A 20,486-nucleotide genomic window follows, 5' to 3' on the forward strand; every position below is an offset into this window, starting at 1 on the left:
AGCACCCATCTCAGCTTAGTAACCAGGTAGCCTTCATTAATATTCCTCAAAAATAAACAGCTCCAAATCTCTCTGCTCCACACGTAAACATTTGTACTCACTCAAATTTATCTCCTGTGTGCTCACAAAGCCTTGCTTGCTTTGTGGTTTTCTTTCTGCAAACTCTGTTGTTGCATTTTTATATTACAGATCTTCAAACATTTGAGTAACTGAGGGGAATCACAAAGGGGTATCACAAAGTGTAAACTACTTGGGTTTACAGGGTTGGGCACTAAATAAATGGAGCTATTTCAATTCTTGCATGTAATGGAATCTAAGAAAAATTATCTTTCTGAACACTTTTCCATATTATGCAGTCTGACTATTCCCAGATTGGTTTAGTGCATTATATTCTTCAGCTTTTTGAAGTCTTAGAAATGTAGAAACGCATAAAGGCCTTAAAACTGTTAATTTCAGTCTTTTTCATTAACGTTATTCAAAAGCCAACAGATCAAGTACTTTCAAGAGAAACATAAATGTCTGCTGAAAAAGATCTCTCTTTCTGTTATTTCTGGAGTTTTCCCCATCATTTCATGGTACAAACCTCCAATAGACACACACAAAATCCATTTTATTTAAAACACACGCTCTGGTATGTGGGATATGAAAATAAACTACTTTCAACAGAGTGTGAACAAATCATCCACATGAAACATTTGCATGTATTTATGACATAAGTTTACCATTCACAGTACTATCCACCTTGTGGTATTTAATTAATAGGAGGAAATCATATTTAGACCATGTCTAAATTCCATTCTTGAAATATTAAACTCATATTAGGAATTCCTGCTAAGATTATGTTTCAATTTCTTAACTTAAATAAGGTCCAATTCCATGTAGGCAGCAAATCTTTTCAATTTCCAACAGAAACTGAAATTTCCTCTCTTCAAAATCTATCACGAGTTGCTTGTAGAACAGGCAACATCCAAGTTACAAATCACTGGGAATTCAGGTATCCTGTAAGATTTTATTTTTGTAAATTGCATGAACTCAGTCATGGATATCTTGACTGAGAGAAAGATGAGTTAATTTACACATGCATTCTCTAGCAGTCACTAATTATTTTTTAACTCAGCTTCATCTTAAACCGTGTATTAATGGAAAATAAAAACATATTTAAAATTAAACTCTCTATGAGGAAATGTGGGGAAACTTCATTACGGTGGCATATTAAACAAAAGGCTTAACTTTCAATCAGATTTCTTTAAAAGAAGGTTCAGATTCCAGTTAAAAAAAAAAAAAAAAAAAAGCCAAGAAGGAAAAGGAAAAAAACCCAGAAGTTGCTGGGATGCTGTGATAATTTAAACTGAATTTTATCCAAATAGCACACAAGTTTTGGTGGGACATATGGATTAACACATGTAACACTTGCCAAGACTGCCACAACACTGAAATGTCCTCTTGAATTAATTTCAGAACAGGTGCATCCCTACATTTCCAAGAACGATTCCGGCAAGATCCAGCCTTGAGAGGTCCTGTGACATGGACAGGTAGAGCCACCCACAGGGATGGGGACACTGCTGACATTTTTAACAGCACATTGTTAGCACAGCAGCCATACAGAGCTATAGAAGTTTCAGAGCCTTAATTTGTTCTTCTAAGTCCCCAAGTGAAAAAGTAAAGGAGAAGTAAAAACCTTCCCAGAAAGAAGCAAGGGAAGCGATGCAATCAAGAAGGGGAATGTTGACAATTCCCTTCTGTTTATTTGCAGCTATATAGTTTTGTTTATACTACTGCTTAAAACCACTAGCTGCAGAAAAAAAATCTTAATTCCTTCTATGATGTCATAGATTTGTTTTCACTCTGTGCTCTGAATATTCATTAAAGATGCAGGAAAACAATTTTTAATAAATTATATGATCATAAGCAGATAGAAAGACCTGAATAAGTGACACTGGCAGGCAATTAGGGAAATTCCTGAGACAGGAGGAAAAAAAATAAAACTAAAAAAAGAAACCAGAAGCAATCAGAAGTATTTTAAAGAACTTGGACGTTATCACAGAACATAAGGGAAAAGGCAAGTAATACTCAGATTTCAGATTTTCTTGTTTATTTTCTTTGCAGCCTTAGTTATTCCCACTGATTGTTACTGAGCTAAAGCAAGGATAAGCACCCAGGAAAACACATCCTGAACTGAATACAAAGAGGAGATGAGAAGCATCATCCTGATACTGTTAGTTCACAAAAAAGGTGTATCTTTGCCTCGTCACAGATAAAGCATTACTCAGATTAGGAACTGTGTATGCCCTGGAGTCAAATATGGAGAAAAACCTCAGCTGTAGCCAGATTTGTGTGACAATAACCAGAAAAGCCTTTCTTATTCTTCCTGTCTTGGCAATTTTGGTCACTCTGTCTCTTAATTTAAAAAAAAAAAAAAAATAGTATTTAGAGATATAAAGAATGTATTACTGAAAAACAGACATACAGATATTCACCATCTTTTCACCTAAAAATTCATTTAACTGTAGGCTTGATTTGATCCATATTCCATTCAATTTAGAATTCCCTAGAAAAAGCTCAGAACCTGGTGCTTAGATTAAAAATTGAAATAATGAAAATCCATACTTGATCTTCTCCATCACTTCAGAGCAGCCACTCCAGATCCAAACCTACTCCCCGAGTATTAAACGCTGCAGAGAAACTCTAAACCTGTAGTGTCTATTTTTCATTTAATTGCTTTCAAATCAAATAGATCCTAACAAAACCCACAGACAAACCTCTATACACAGAGCATAACATGGAAAACACTGTTTCAAACCTGCTGCTATTCTTTAGGATTTTCCCAATTCATAAAACAGCAGGAAAATGTAAACCAGCAAGCTGGTCATGCAGGGAGAGAAGTATGGAAAATTTCGGTTTATCCTGAGTGATGAGCTAAAATTCAACGCTTATTTTTAAGGGTCCAAAAAATAAAACGCCCACCACAACTCCAAACAGGTAACCATGCAAATGGAAAGGAATATATTTTTAAAACATAGGAACTAAATGACTAAAATAATCTGTACCTTCCTTCATAGGAATGCAGCAAGGGGGGGGAAAAAAAAAGAGGGGAAAAGGAAAAGATGTTAGAGAAGCTGAGAAACTGTGCTGAGATGTAGCACTCCACGCTGCTCCAGAGCCAATCCAGCACATTTGTTTAGGTTAGTCCAAGGCCAACACTTCAGCCTGGCTGACAAAATTTTAATGAAGTGTTTCACTGTTCTGGAGATTTTAACCATTTGAGCACAAAGGATGAACAGCTCCTCACTTTGCTGGCTGCATTCTGAATTTTTCTTTTCAACTCCTTCAAAAGAAAAAGCTTTTCTTGTCTCAGAGACTAAGTTTACAAAGGACTTTTTCTGTTGTTTTCCTAGTCCTGTAACCTGAAGGTTTTGGTGTCCAAAAGCAAGTTCCACTTCTGTAAAATTCAGACTTTCTGTTGGGAAAGCACAGGGAGCAGTGGCCAAGCAGCTTCCTCCTTCCCGAGATACACAGAAAGACTGTGTAACTCTTCTGAAGGCAAATTAAACCTTCATTCATTGAGACAACTGCACAAAGTTTTTACTTTTTAGTTCTTTTTTGCAGGTACATGAGCCAGATAAGAATCACAGAATTACCAATCCAAGATCATCAAGTCCAACCTTTGACCAAAATATCACCATGTCCACTAAACAGCACCACAAAATGCCACATCCAGTTGTTTTTTGAACACTTCCGGGGATGGTGACTCCACCACCTCCCTGGGCAGCCCCTTCCAATGCTTAACCACTCTTTCAGTGAATAAATTTTTCCTGATATACACTGTGAGTATTTTGAAATGGGGAGATTTTGTTGCTCTGAGGAAGGAAGGTAAAAAGATGCAAAATGAAAATGTACTACATCAGAATCACAGATGGACTTCTATCTCCATTTGATGCTCTTCTACATATCCTTAAAATGCCTGATGGTCATAGTTTGATTCTCTCTCTGAGTAAGATGCAAGTCTGTAAGTGGAACAAATGAGGAAAAGAGAGCATGAGCTGAGCCTTACTGACTTTCACACGTTAGGCTGGTACAAGGTACTCAACAGATGGCAAAATTCCTGAAAAAGCCAGCCAGGATTTTGTACATGGCAAAGCAACAGTGAGTAGAAAATACTATGAGATGAGAAGAGACATAAACAAAAAGGGAAAAAAAAAAAGGACAGAACAGCTTCAAAGAGCTTGTTGTGACTTATTAACGAAAACATTTCTAGACAAAGGTAGAAACAAGTCAGTGTTACAGAGGAGGAAAATCAATGATACAGCCCTTGCTCTTCCTTATGTTTCCCTGTGCATGGGAGACACTGCAGGTACCAGAACTGCTCTAGGCCATTTCTCCTGTCACTGGACAGCAGCAATCAGAAGTTATGGGCAAGCAGAGATATTTGAGATTCCTGCTGGTATTATTTTCATAATAATGAGGAATACATTCCCCACTGGAGTGAGCTGGGTATTATGATAATGGACATTAGAGAAACATCTATGAATTTTGCCCAGAATGCAGAATGTGTTCTTTTCTCAATGCAAAATTATTAAGTTGATTAAGTTGATCTGGATTCCTCCTCCCTTTCTCTTTCAGCCAATATTCCCTAGATGTTTGTTCCTGGAATTAGAGACCCCTATTTATGCCTTCCTGTTCCTTGGGAGATTCAACACACAACTGGGAGAGCCTGGTGTAATGAACACACAGCTCAGCAGGACTTAGCCTGGCACTGCACAGTGCAGAAAACATCTTGTTTTGCACACAGTTATGTCATAAAGTCTGCAATCCAGGGGGAAACAAGGTCCCCTGTATACAGTAAATAAAGAAAGAATGTCCACAGGCTCATTGTGTTACCTTTTCCATCAGGGACCTTTTAAAACTCTGCTCACCTTTCACAAAGGAGGTGAGGTGAGCAGAGCTGCCACTACACAAACACCTGAGGATTGAATTGTTTGGATTTTGTGGGGGTTTGAGTATTTTTACTTCACAGACATTATAGTCAGTTATTCTTCAAAGTTATTAGTGAAATACAGTTATACAGTATAGTTATAACTGCTCAAATTTGGGGACAGCTTTTTCTTTTCCTCAACTTACCTCTCTTAATATGAATAAAAATCACTCACAGGAATATTCACTGAAGTAAGTGGTATAGACCATGATAATGAAATTGCTTCTACTTTTAATAATTTTTCAGTTAAAAATCTAATGATCACCCACCATTTCAGCTCCATTCCATCCAGACTGGGAGATCATAACCCACACTTGGATACCAAGTACAAAGAGCAGTTACAATTCAAATTATTTTACTTCTTTTGTGATAGAAAAATTGTCATGGTGAAGTTATGCATTATAGTTGCATGACAGTACCACCACAAAGGAAACCTGAAAGGTCAGTTTCAAAAACGAAACATAAAAAAAAAAAAATGTTCGTTATCGTTCATAAAACTTTAAAACTTTACAGAGATACAGCTTCAAGAGCAAAACCAGCACTTTGGGGGCAATCATCACTGAGCTGTATAATAGTGAAGGAAAAGCAGTGTCCTCCTTCCTTCGGAATTTGACATTTCTGTCATATACAAAAGTTCTGAATAAAATTCTAAAAATAATTGGTCCCACATTATCTCATTTAAAATAAGTAGAGAAAAAAGATACCTAGGGCAGAAGGCCCTTTATTTGCTTTAAAACCCAGTGGTGGAAATTGAAGGTAAGACAAATTAGAGGTAATGGTAAAATGCACTTTTGAAAGGCATGGCTATTTCACCATTACAGGAACTGCTGCAAGGACGTAGAAAGTTTTCTGCCACTGAAATATTTCCATAAAATTGGCTAACTTCCAAAAATGCCTGTTTCAGCTCAGAGTTCTTGGCTAGAAGCTCAGAGGTAAATTTATGAGAATCAGATTAGATGGATCATCAGTAGGAAGTTTTCCACCAAGGCTACAAGAATAGATTGCCAGCATCTGGATAACATTCCATCTTTTTTATAATTCAACTCATTTGCTCTCCATTTGTAGCTATTCCCCTCATTATTCTAGCCTGGAGCACCTGTAGTCTACAGGTGATTACTAAGCAAGCAGATAAACACAGGGAGAGGATTTGGACTGCCCACAGCACTGCACTGACCAACAAGAGGTAGAAAAACAAATGAAGAGTAACATGGAAGAATTAAACAGATACAGACAGCTGCCCATTGGGAACAAGCACCATGCAGGGGGCAAAATCTAGAAATGGCTTTTGGTAAAAGATCAAGGTTCTAGGCAAAGAAAACCTAATGTTGAATTTCTCCAGCAGTGAAGAATGCAAGCTTTTAGATTATTTTTTCATATTCTTAAGAAAGAAGATTACATGACCTGTTTCTCACTCTCATCATGGGCTGGAGCATTTGGCGGTTATTTTGACAATACTCCCAACTGTACATCTTGTGTGATCTTGGGCAAGTAATTTATTCCTTGTTCTGGACTGTCAGCATCAGTAGTAATAAAATTGTCTATTACTTGCATTTGCACAATGTCTAACCAAAAATGAGTGGAATTTCATGGAATTACTCAAGAAAGTTACTGACATGGACTGCTCACCTTCCTGGGCATTTGATACAAAGATATAACCTAGCTGAAAGTAAACTGGATAAAATTTAGACACACGAGTTACTGCCATGAAGCAATCCAGAAGCTTCCTGGCTCCACAGATTAACTTTATTACAAAATATGTATTTTAATTGCTTCTTGTCATTTGCCTTTTTCTCTTCTCAGAGCTATTTCAGCTAAACCAATCATGTTTTAAGAGCCCCAGATTTAAAATTAGCAAGTCATTCTGAGTTCTCCACTCTCACCAATCTGCAAAGTGTGATGCATTATGCTCACTGTATTTAATGGCTACAGACAGCTGAAGCACATCTGAGTCACTTAGCAGTAATATTTATACCAATACATCATCAAACTACACACCTCTAAGTGGTACAGAAAATACTACACACAAAAATAACATGCACCAGCATAAAGGATCAATTTCCCAATGTAATATTCACAGTACTTTTTCTCTTCTACTACCAGGGAACAAGATTTTTATTCCATTTAAACTCAAGAACATTAGGAATTTAATTTACTCTAAGATTACACCTACAGAAAATCAGGTCTAAATGAATCACAGAGAAACATCTAAGAAATTACACTCTATTTGATCAACATCCTCAAATTCCTACACCTTCCCTCTTCACATCATATTTTTTTCATCACCTGCTTTTCCCTCTCTCACATCAGTCACTGCAATATACAGCAAGATCAGCAATTTCATGACAACACAGAGAAGCCAATTTCATAAAATGACCAACAAAATATGAGCTGGATCTGTTTTATCTAAAACAGTATTAAAAGCTGCATTTATTTAAGTCTCAGAGTTTGTCTTACAAAGAATTTCCTCTCCTCTACTTTTGATAATTTTAGATAGTTTTCATTGCTTGGAAATTTAAGTATTTTGAACTCAATCTTGTCCTATTCCCCCTAACAAAGAGTCAGCCTCTGACTGATCAATGATAAATTTAGCACATCATCCTTCTTAGTACTAAATCAAAAAGCTTTAAACACACTCATAAATAAACTGAAATTCTCTTAAGAAATCCCTCTTCCAGACCACCTTACTACAAACTTGCAAGCTATGACATTTAAAGCCTGGTTTACCCATAAACAGCAAATGTGGAGCTTGCTGTGATGATGATCCTGTTGTTTCCCTCAGTGAAACGAAGTTGGTAAAGCAGATTCTGAGGTGCCCTTTCAAAAATGCCTTGGCATCAATTACAGCCATCACATTCTGCACTTCCCATTTCTTCTGAGCAAAACTACCACATTTGACCTACTCTTCTGAAGTCCCCACAGTGATAAATTACTAAACTTCATTCTCTTTCTCATAGTCCCAGAGAAGGCAGCTATTAAAAATGCCACTTCTAGCTACAGAGAACATTCGCAGTCTAAAGATTCTACTTTTTTTTAATCAAGATGCTCTTTATCTCCTTTGGCCAGCTGCCCAAAAATCAGAACAAAACTCCAACCCTTACTATGATCTGCCTCTGTGACGGAGGAATTGAAAACACTTCAACAAAAAAAGTTACTTGAAATATTAAGAAACTGAACTTGCTTGCAGATTTAGTTATTCTCAAATGCAGAGAAAAGCCTATGGCACAGTGTTTATCACAGCCTGCAGTAAAGCTGTTCTTCATTATTTGTCAATGCACTGAGTTTTGTGGGTAAAACACCATAGAAAATTATTAAATCAGTAAAATTTATGGAATTTCAAAAAAGTTCCATTGAACATTTGGCAAGAAAATATTATCATATGCAGGATGAGCAATATTTAAGCAAAAATGTAGCATGAGGCTGAAACCAACTTCAGCAGTAAATGTCTGGATCTATAACACGAACAGTGTAAATGTACACAGGTAAGAAACAAGTAAATAAGGCACCTGAAATAAAGAGTGGTCTTTGATCCAAACCCTGTGCCTGACCTACCTCATCTGTTCTCATTAAAAGAGGGAAACTAAACATGCAAGAACTTGCAAGTGCAAAATTAATGTTTAAAACCCCAAGGGGATTTGGAATTTGTGACACCTGACCACGGGGCACACAGCAGGTTACATTCTGAGAGCTCCAGGCTGCAAGGGCTCTCTGACCTCTGGAAGAACAGTGTGAGAAAATTTATCATCCAATGCAAGCAGAGAATTCAGAAAACATCTCCATTTCTAATTATTCTTAAAATTTCTTACAGAGCTGACAACTTTCACCAGCCTGTTCCAGATGTTTGTTCCAACCCTCCCTCTGCTTCAAGTTTCCAGCTCAGCAGGTCTTCCCATGAGCCCATCTATACTATTTCTCCATTATTCTAACCCAGGCAACTTCCCCTCCTTTTCTCCCCTCACTTTCTATACAGTCAACACCCTCCTACAAAAGCCAACCTCAGTATTAAGTTTTGCTTTCTCATCATAATGTCATTATGGATGTGACCACCTCCAGCTGTTCACATAAGCTCTGTTTATTGTGTTGGTGTCAACTTCAATTTTTCTTTGTTCATCTTTAGACAAGAAAGAGAGGTGAAGTGTGGTTTATACAGGAGATTGAACCTGCAGCTGCTCCTGATGAGAGATTGGTTTGGGTATAAGCAGGGTATCATCACTTATTTTCCAAGTGACAATGAAGAAAGTCCACAGAAACAGTGCTTTTGACAGGTAGGCAGTGAATCTATCCAAAATTTTCTATTAGTACTTTATAAAATTTTTAATTCTTCTTTCATGTCAAATAAAATGGGAAAAATGGCAAGTTCTAAAAGATATTGCATTGAAATTGCAGATACTACTATGGTAATATTGAATATAAAACACCAGACAAGCTGAATGAATTGAATTTATCCAAACCCAAGGGGTAGTAGAGTTTTTTCCACCTCTGGCTCTAAAGAATAGCTTTAGTAAAACATTTTCTTAGTGTTCTGAATTACAGCCCTCTCTAGGGCACAACAGCCTGTTCCTTTCTTGACGGAACAATTCACAAAAGAAGAGAAGAAGAGGACTGGTGAGCAGAAATTGTGTGGAATATTCAACTATTTATATAACCCAAGGGAAGGTAAGCAATGCTGAACTGGTCAGGGAAGGAAAGTTCAAAGCATTTAGACCCAGAAAAGCTCAGAAATTGCCAGCTTTCATCTAGATCCAGATCATAATCAAATTTTGCCAGACAGGTACCAACTGCCAAAAATCATCTCTCCCTTGTTTTTGCAGAATGGCTCTATTTTTATAATCCACTTTATCTCAAAGAAAACTACAATTGTTGGCCAGGAAGGCAAGAAAAAACACTTTGCTGACCAGGCAAAGGTTGATGTGGCTCATGGCTCCAATTTGAGCAGGCTTCAGGAAATGTGAGTGGCTTTCTGGCACTCATACCACAAATGTCAATTATAAAAAATAATGTATGCATTATTTTGATAAAAATCAGATTTGGAAGTGAAAGAGCTTTGTTTACTTTTTATCTTCTCTTCTACCGTCTTGAAAGTTATTAGGGAAACAAGAGATAGAAGCATAAGACTTGACATGTTTAATGCTGAGGGAGAACTCAGGGCCATGAAATTTACAATCATAGTACTGAATTCCAAGTTAGGACAGTGTGGAAGTAGAACATCTAAACTGGGTTATATATTTGTGCCTAAGATCTCATTCCTATATTCACATTTATTCAATAAAAAGGAATCTAAATTTCAGTTGTATTCTATAGATTCAACATCCACACTAACTTCAGCAGCACCCAAAATTATTTAAAAATTAAACAACAGAAAAATCCCACTTGTTCTGTTTAAGGGCTTAAAACTTAGAATAGATGTAAGGCTTATGAGTAAAAGGAGTTAGAGCTTGAAGTACCAACAATATAAAGTTTATCCCTATTAGCAGCACACTTTCAAATAGAAGAGTAAAGCCTGAGAACTGAATAGGAAAAAATCCAATTAAGGCCTGTATCTCATCTTAATACACTGCTGACTAAATCAGAAAAGATACATTAAGACAGTGTGTTAAATTAAATTAGCTCTACATACTGTATTTTAACACTTCCTACCATTTACTGATAGTGCAGGAACAGAGCAGTTTTATGAGAGTCCTTAAATCTCTCCAGCTTCTGCAGCTGAATCTCCAGAGTTACAGCTCACATTCAGGATGCTGAGGGAAATTCTCCTGAACAAACAAGTCTCAAAACAAATAGAGAAATCAGCCAAATCCCTCATAAATTATAAACCAGCCCTGTCTGCCAAGCAACTGGCCGGCAAGCACTGGGTGTTTTTAACAGCTTAAACCAAGGTTTTAAAAAACTCACAACATGCTTTCAAAGTTTTCATGACCCAGGTAAAAGAGTTGTCCATTTCAACTTTTCATTTGGGTCAGACAGATCTCTAAAGCTCAAGTCCATTTGGAATATGGAGTGAAGTGCCAGCGTGTTTCTTCCATCACTGACAAGAACTAGACTACACCACATAATCTCAGCTTCCAAGCATGAAAAGCAGTGCAGAATTCCCTAGGTTAAAACTGACACTGTGTTTGCTGAGAGATTATGACATCTGGTTAAATTTCTCACTGCAGCTTTTGCATTAAGACACAGAATTGTTTAATATCTCTAAACGCACTGCAGTGTTACTCAAAAAGTAACAGATTCAGCCTCCAAACTGACATTTGTACACCAGTATCACCACAGCAATGCAGAGAGAAGCAGGGTAACTCATCCTTTCATGCAGATACACCCTAGAACAACCAAGGAGTTTAGACACGGCTCAGCACAACTAGCCAGCACTGAACAGCAGAAAAGAGTATCTGAACATAATATTACACTGTGAGATCCTATTCAGCTTGAGGGTATAAGCAAGCTTTATGATGAGGTCATAAAGCAATTTTTACACTGAATTTATGAGCTCATTGTAACAGTCATTTCCAGAAGCCAGTGACCGGTTTATTAGGAGAGAGCCTGCAGCAAAATTGGAAACGGAGATTGCAGAGAAGCTTGACTGCAATATCCAAGACTGAAGCACAAAAATTGTAAGGCAAACAAGTAGGGAGGGAAGGTTTAAGTATGAGGCTTATAAATATCTGAACAAGGACATTTCAGAATCAGCAATATGAGAAACATTGATTTACATTCACTTTCATTTGCAGATATTCACTTTTATTTGAAGATGAGCTTATGCACAGCATGCAGGATTGAAAAATAACCACTACTCCTGAATATTCACATCAGACACCTATTGTTAAATCATGAATAAAGTGACAGCAGAGTGTTTTCACCACACATACAAATTGTTTAAGCTCCATCTTGCTTCTTAACTTAAAAACTCCCACTTGCTTCTTACATTAGTCCTTGTCAAACCACTCTAATTGGCACAACTATAAACCAAATGTAACCCAGCACTCATCCCGAACTGCACCGTGAGGGACAAACCAACAGCACACAAAATTGTTCTGCTGCCACAGGGAGAAACCCAAGGATCTTTTAACGAGGTTCTAGGGAACTCAAAAAGGTTCATAAATACCAAATATTTTGAGACTCAGTATCAAAGGGAACCTGGGACCATCTCTCGTGTGAAGATCCCAGCTTGTTCCATTTCAGACAGTGATGTCTGAGCAAAAGCATTTGACAATAAACATAATTCATGTACTCAGAGACACTCAGCCTAAAACAGAGAGAATCAAATCCAAAACCACAGCAAATTTCTCAAAACTCAGCCAAGAAAACTGGACCACAGCACATTCTAATTGTATCTCTAAATGCTTAATTGACTGGATTGTTTACAGTAACTCCCTGATGCTATGGTTTGGAACTTACCTCGCTTTCATTTTAAGCTACTGGTGGTTCTTACGCTGCTTCCTACTAAAGAGCAGTGCCAAAACAGAGAGAAGTCACAAGTAGAAATAACGTGTGTTACAGAGAAAGAGTGAATGTACAAAACTGGATAAACCTTGTTATCACAGAATGACCACCAGTCAGAGGTAATGCAGTCAGCTGAACAGGCAAATGCATCTCCTCAGCTGCAACAGGTAATTTTTTCTGGTCATTTGCCCACTACCTTCTGTGTCTCTCCATGTACACAGAGACTTATGTGGATAGTCCAGTGAATCAAAAAACATTTCTCTAAGATAGCTCTAAACAGTTTTGAGCTCCATAGGCATTTTTAATCCAAGCAGATCAAATTACTGGTTTATAGTAGTTTATAGTAGTATTGCTGGGACAAACTCCAGGCACACTACAGATTCTGTACAGCAGTCATACACAGCAGGCTCAGGACACAGAAACATCTACTCAGCAAAGAACCCTTTGATGCTGTTGCAATGTGCATTCTCTACTCAACATAGTTTTGATCATCTGAATGGTTCTTCCATCACAAAATACCAATTAAATCAAAATTCATCCCATAAACCTGGCAACAGGATCCAGCATGTGCCTTCCCATCACACTGTTTTGCTACACACTGTTAAAAACCAAGTTTCTGCTTCACAGCCCTCCAACATCATTGTAATATTATCACACAGATCATTGGGAACCTGCAAGTTCTTGGTTGCCAGGACAACTGATTGACAAGTAAAAAGTGCACCAAAATGCTTTTTTCTTCATGTATTTGGTGCAAAATTCTCCATTTCTAGATTTTTAATCCTATGTTGAAGTAACACTCCCCTTGCTGCCTTGGCTCAGAGGTATTTACAGGTCAGACACTCTACACAAAGTTCTGAACTTGAAAATTAATGCTGGACATTTTATTCACTTAAATAGCAAATTATTTCCTCAGTCATACTGATTTATAAACAATTAGGAAACACATTGCTATGTCATGAAATACAAAGGCTTTAGGAATTTTTTAACACCTTTCCTATGCTGCAATCATGTTTTCTGTGCTGCAGAATCAACTGATGACAAATTAGCAGTGCTAATGGTCCAAAAGAAACACACTTACAAATTAACATTTTCACCTGTTTCTTGCTCAGATAGAATTGTGAATATTCTCACTGTGAAGGAAGCAAATTCACAGGCAAAGCAAGTCACTGAGAAAAGCAGAGCCTGTGTTTGCTTCCCAGCCAAACACATGCGAGGCCAAATATTGCACTGTACAACACTTGCTCTAATTCCTGATGGGATGAGCTGATGCAGAACACGGATCCGTGGAGGGAATGTATCAAATACTGCACACAACACAACATTCACCAAAGCCTGGGAAGAGACCAATGAAGTGCTGCAGTCCATATTTTTACAAAATATTTTTACATAGTTTTTCTTATTTTCATCTTAAATTATATCTTCTTCAAATCTGGCTATTATGAAGCTAAACTTATTTCATACTCAAAACAACTTTACACCTTCAACAGGTAAGATCTGCCACAAAAAAGCAAAGAGAAGCTTTGTCCAGGGCAGACTCTTGGTAAGCAAAGTGCAGCTTCCACCTACACAACTGTTCTTCCTTCCACCCTGCTACTTTTATTTACTTTTCCTTTGACTCTCTCAACTATTCTGTTTTATTACTTTATCCACACCACTAGAAAAAACCTCACTGCAAGAAAGCCACGAGTTCATAGAGAAGCACCTTCCTACAGAGTAAACAGCATGAGAAAGCACCATGAGGTGAGCTGACAGCTCCCCCAGTACACCACAGTGATAACCAACTCTGCACTTTCCACTGTTAGCCTGATCTTTCTTCATCTTCTTTGTTTGTTGGCTCTAATATAACAATGCAAACTCAGAACATCAAGCTGTGCTAAAGGAAACCAAAGGGAAATATTTATGAGACAAGGAAACCTTTGTTTTTTAATCACACAACAAACCATAGCACAGTACAGCGAAAAACCACAGGATTTACTTATTCTGATGTCATTCCCTTACCTTGACGTGACTGAAATCACCAACTTTGCTGCTTTCTTGGGGATTAAGAGGTTTGGTCTCCACTCTTGGTTTGACAACCTGCCGGAAAGGACTGGAGAGTGGGAGTCCACTGACACTGATTCCATCTGGAACAGAGAATAAACTGAATTACTTTGCTTATCTAATGCTATCCTTTGTTCCAATTAATTTACATCTGTATTATCAAAGGGAGAGAAAAGACACAAAAAATAATATTAACCTTTTATACAAAAAGACAAAACAAAAGACAAAGATTATTTGGCCGTTTCTCCCAGGACACCAAAAAAAATGGAACTTGAACACACCAAAAATTCGGTGAAGATCACAGGGAAGGATGGCAACTGCATTTGAAATATCACAACAGAGATGTCAGAGTTAATAATGTAAAATTAATTTTAACATTTACAATATTAAAATAAAGATAAAAGTTTGTGGATTTCCATGACAGTGACCCTATCAGCTCCTTAGGATCTTTAATTTCTGGTATGAGGATTTCTTTTTCAAGCATATATTGTGGAAAATGACAGAAAATAGAGATGTCACATTTTGTACAGCTTCTGATATAAAAATAAATAAAATAGTTCTCATTTATAAAGGAGGTAAAATGGAAACTTAAGATTTTCATTGTAAGAGTCAACAAAAAAGCTTAAGGAATACCCTGACAGGAATCCCCAGTTTGGTGTTTACTCCCAGTCTGGGTACTAGGCACATAGGATGGCAGCAAGATACAACAGAACAACTTAATAGTGTCTGTTACTGCCAAAAAGCTGTAACTTGAAGGTAAATAAATGCACCACAGCATATTTGGGGTTCTCAGCCCAACCAAGGCTACATTCTCAGCACAAACTTAAAATGTGTGAAAATTACTGCTGAATCAAAAAAAGAAGAACAAGAAAATTAAAATAATTAAGCTTTAACATAAAGTAAAACTATATTCAGTATTTGTTATTATTTAGATTTACATCCAAAGAAGAGCAGGACTTTGTTCCTTGATGCTGTGCAGAGCAACTGCAATCCACAAACAACAATTAAATACAAGCAAGATCTCATGTACAGCAGCAGACACATACAGCTGAACGCATGGGAAACACCAAAGTGTTACACAAAACCCAAACATATTTCCTAAATTGCTCCTATGAAATCTGGACATGTTGAGGATATGGTCCTCAAAAGAAGAAACCATAAGAATGAGATGGAACCTGAAAGGGGTTTTGCTTCATTAAACTTCACAGGTGTCCAAATGAGAAAACAAAGGGAAAATTCCCACATTCCCTTACTGGCAACTCCCTTCACTAACTACTTCTAAAATGCACCTTAGCACTGAATAAATATCCTCTTGTATCAGTTCCTGGGGGAGAGCAGGACAGGCAGGTGAGAGTACCCTGCCCGTGGCAATGCAGCAGGCCCAAGAATGAGACAAAACACAGGAATAAATACAGAACTACATTTGATCACAGGCTTTGAAAGCCACTCTTTCAAAATGAAAATTAGATGTTTTAATTGAGGAAAAATATTCTTCTCCAACTGATAAATGATTTTCACTAGTTCTATATTTAGAACAAAAACTGACACTGACTGGTGCATAAAATTACAAATTAAAACATGAAAAGAACCAAGTATGAAAATCTGCATGACATTAATCAGATTTTCCATGTTTTATATGGCGTGAGCTTTCTTTTCTTTGAGAGAGGAATAGATAATACCTAAAACAACATCACAGACATACAACTAATGCCTTTCTTAATTATTTTATTCTTTAAAACCCCATTTCATTTTTGTTTTCTGTGGCGGGGGGGAAGAAAAGACAATAGTTTAAAACTTTTCTCTGGGAAGAAGAGATTTTTTTAATCTCTAAATTGTATCTGAAAACTGAGGTTTTCTAGGAAAGGAGACATCAGGATGAAAGGGAAGTCCAAGGTAACTTGTAGTGGTTGAACTTTCTGTCTCAAGTCTGTGTCACTCTCACAGAGCCAGTGCCAGGCATTTTGTTATGCTGCAAATGACTCAGCCCTTCACAGCCTGGACTGCTCAAGTCAACTTCTCTTCCAGAGGACAAAAAAAAAAAAATCACGTTCTGCTGCAAACAATTTATTTTTTAAATTATTTTGGTTTTTCTATTCTTTGACCAGGCAGCAATGGTGGAAAGACCTTGCCCAGCTTCTCTGCAATACATTAGTCACAAGAGGGGAAATCCTGCTAAAAACCCTGGTAGGCTGCAGAACTTAATGATGGCAGGAGAAAACTGAGCATCAATGAAGCAGTTCTCCAGAAGTTTTAGATTACTGATACTTATCTTTTTTGATACTTCCTATGTTTTATTTTCTCTCATGAAGTTTAAAGAGATGAAGATGCTAAATCCTCCATAGTTTTGTCAATCCCTACTGTCAAACAGCCTGAGCAGCCTTGTACTGTAAAAAGAATAATTGTCTTTCTACTTTGTCCAGAAATTTTCCTAATTTCAACAATCCACATTGAATATTTCCATGGTAACAGCATATGACCAACACTTTTTCCATGGTAACTGCAAAAACACAGCTTGCCTTTCTAACATCCCAGTCACTGCTGTCACAACAGAGCAAAATCTCTTACCAGCATTTCCTCTCTCCTCTCAAATGTTAAGTAAATTGTCAATTTAGCTTCATTAGCCACTTTCCCAGCAACACTGCACAGAAGAATCCCACACAATTTCTTATTTGAATGAGGTGAAGTGCATTCAGGGAGTTAAACCCGTAGATTTACAACATGGTAACTGAGCACTGAAGGAAGAGGTGGCATGGGACAGCTCCTGTCCTGTGCTGTGCAAGGATCACTGGCCTGATCCGGGGGACAAAAATGGATACACTTTCCAACAGGTATATCACAGCTATGGAGGTCTCAAACTCCACAGCAAGGAAACACTTGTAAACTGTCCCACTGACAGCAGGACTTCAGAGAGGTTTGGATTCTGAGGCAGTGCCCAGGCAAATAAATCGATGTCACACGGGATGGAAACACTGGAAGATTTTAGGCTGAAGTGCTCCTTCTTTCCAGGAGAATTTCATACAATCCAACAGCAGTGCAGATCTGCTTCCTGCAGCTTCCTGAACAGCAGCACAGGGACCCCAAGAGGGGCAGGAGGAGGAGGAATCCCAGAATCATTTAGGTTGGAAAAGGCCTCAGAGATCATTGAGCCCAACCTACAACAGAACACCACCACATCAACCAGACAAGAGCACGGAGTGCCACGTTCAGTCTTTCCAGAAACACCTCCAGGGACGGGGACTCCACCACGTTCCTGAGCAGCCCATTCCAGGGAGGGCAGGAGGGTCTGCTGGCCCAGAGCAGGGATCCCCCTCGCAGCCCAGGGATGTTTCCTGGGGGATTGTGCCCCTCTGCTCTGCTCTGGTGAGGTCCCACCTGGAGTGCTGCATCCAGCTCTGGGGCTCCCAACATCAGAAGGACGTGGAGCTGCTGGACCAAGTCCAGAGGAGGCTGGGACACCTCTGCTCTGGAAACAGGCTGGGAGAGCTGAGGCTGTGCAGCCTGGAGAAGAGAAGGCTCTGCAGAAAACTTAGAGCCCCTTGCAGTGCCTAAAAGGGGTCCAAGAGAGCTGGAGAGGGAGTTTTTGCAAGGCTGTGGAGTGACAGGACAAGGAGGGGTGGCATCAAACTGACAGGGAGAAATTCTTTACCCAGAGGGTGGTAAGGCCCTGGCACAGGTTGCCCAGAGAATCTGTGGATGCCCCATCCCTGGAAATGTTCAAGGTCAGGTTGGACAGGGCTCGGAGCAACCTGAGATAGTGGAAGGTGTCCCTGCCCATGGCAGAGGGTTGGAATGAGATGAGCTTTAAGGTCCCTTCCAATCCAAACTATTCTATGATGCTGTGTCATAGAATCCTAGAGGTTTTGGAAAGTACACAGCTTGATCATAACATATGAAAGCTAAATGCCACCTCAGCCCATTTGTTTATTTTGTCAATCCTTCCCTGATTGAAATTTCAAAACAAAACCCTCTTGGTATGCAATATCTCATAAGAACACTGTAATAGCTTTAAAGTACTTTAAACATGTGGAAAAATAGAAAAAAAACAACTCGAGACAGGAGACAGACTCTGCTTGCTGAACTTGAATGCCTTTTTTTTTCCTTAGAAAAAGAACTGTATTCTTGTGAAGTGGTCAGAATTCTAGAAACTTGCTGTGTGCAGCAACAAAGAGTAGAATAACACCAGAATACAGTTTGAGGCAATATAATCCCCTTCACCCTTCAGGTGGGCACTGAGATGCAGCTCCTTCCCTCTCACAAGAACATGCTCAAGACTGTCAAAGGAGGGACCCCAGGTAGCAGCACTCCAGGCAAAGTTCCTGGGAATGCATCAGCTCTCTGGCTCCCAGGAGCAGGGCACAGATGATATGTACCAGACTTGAGCACTTCTTTGAAACCCCACTACCTTTGAAGACAATAATTAACAATAACAAATGCACTGTAAGAAAGGATTTATGTCCTGAGGTTGCTGAACTGAACTAAAATTGGGAGATAAATTTACAATAAGGGTGAATGCAATGAAAGAGAACAAAGGAAGTGTAAAGAAATTCATAATAAACACTAGAGATTATTTAGGCAGATTACATTAGATGCTAAAATAAAATCCTCAGCAAAGGAACAGCATAACAGGATGGCAGGTTTATTAGCCTGTATGTGCCAATAACCAATTTATTGTAATTTGCCTCATGTCTGTCTTAGAGATTTACACTGTCAAGATTTGGGGTCTGAAACACCAGTCCCTCTGTGTATTTGTCTGGTGGCTGGTACAACTGGTATAGGCTGAAGTACTATGGCACTTATATACTGTTAAAAAAATCCCACCCTATATTAGTCAAATCATGAGACAAGATTATTTATCTGTCTTAAAGGCAGTTGGAAGATTATCCTCTGTAATTATCTTCTGTAGTTACTGAAGCTGGAATTCAATAATTCTGTATGAGAAGTTCTCAAAAAATTAAGAATATTTTTTGAAGTTACACAGTGATGAATTTATGGAGGACACAGAAGCATTTGTATTTTAAAAATTGAACAGAAGGAAAAAACTCATTTACTCATTTTAACAGTACAAGCAACCTGACATCTTCAAACTACAGAGACAAAAAAACTTCTTAGAAATGAAGTCACTTCAGAAGAATACTCGGAATGATTAAGTGTTTCAAAGGCTACCAAGCAGAGTAACATGGAAATGATAATACTCTGAGGAGTATTATCGCTGAGGACATCTCTGAGGACCTCATCATCAGTGATACCATTATCCTAATAAAGTCCTCCAGGCTACTTTCTTGAAAGACCTGTCAAGTGCACATTTAAATTCCAAACCAAGTTTCATTCCGACCAACAAAAAAAAAGCTTTGTCATGCTTTATACACTATGTAAGTGCAGGGACATTTTGAAGTAGATAAAATCTGGCCATTTCAGCAGAAAAACAACAAAGTGAGTATGAAATATACACTGGTCTTGCAAAACAATGTTAAAAAATATTCAAGATTAGTGCTTCTAGAAATATGCTATTATTTCTCTGCAACCTTTCCCCCCCCCCCGAGAAGGGAAGGAGAGACTTAAGGCATAGATTTGCTTCTCTCTCAACATGTAATTAATTAGTTCCTTTGATGAGTTTATGAATTTAAATATTCTCACACTTGTCTTTAGGTTCCCTATACAGGGAATAAATGAACATTAACATTCTACATAATGAAGTACTCCTTGTAAATTAATTCATTAACTTTGCAAAACACTGTCCCCACGTAACAGGAGCTTTTTTAAAATCCTCAAACAAGTCACCGTGTACATTATAGTCCAGAAAGAGCAGCTATTGTTCTTACCCCATTCAGTGTCAGGGGAAGGCTGAATTTCAGAAATTACAGTATAATAGCTGGAAAGGGGAATTCATTATGCTCATAATGTGAGTATCCTGTTGACCTTTTTAGTCACCTTAACAGGTGACAGAGACCTCACTGCTTCAGCTCCTTACAGCTGGCTGTACTGGGCAGATTGATGGCTTCCCCCTGCTTCACTCAGTGTAGCTACCCCAGAATAAAATTAAATA

At 38.2% G+C, this 20,486-nt stretch overlaps 1 protein-coding gene across 4 annotated transcripts in view; it reads right to left on the reverse strand.

Moving 5' to 3' along the window:
* The window catches only part of TRAPPC9 (trafficking protein particle complex subunit 9), a 475,415-nt gene that overhangs the window by 378,542 nt on the left and 76,387 nt on the right, over positions 1-20,486 (reverse strand). For all 4 annotated transcript variants that reach the window (XM_082277955.1, XM_082277956.1, XM_082277957.1 and 1 more), the window contains one exon: positions 14,402-14,526. In XM_082277955.1, the coding sequence (XP_082134081.1) occupies positions 14,402-14,526 (125 nt within the window). The remainder of the gene's footprint in view (positions 1-14,401; positions 14,527-20,486) is intronic.

This window comes from Coloeus monedula (genome assembly GCF_965178545.1).
Source record: "Coloeus monedula genome assembly, chromosome: 1".
In the NCBI taxonomy this organism is placed as follows: Eukaryota; Metazoa; Chordata; class Aves; order Passeriformes; family Corvidae; genus Coloeus; species Coloeus monedula.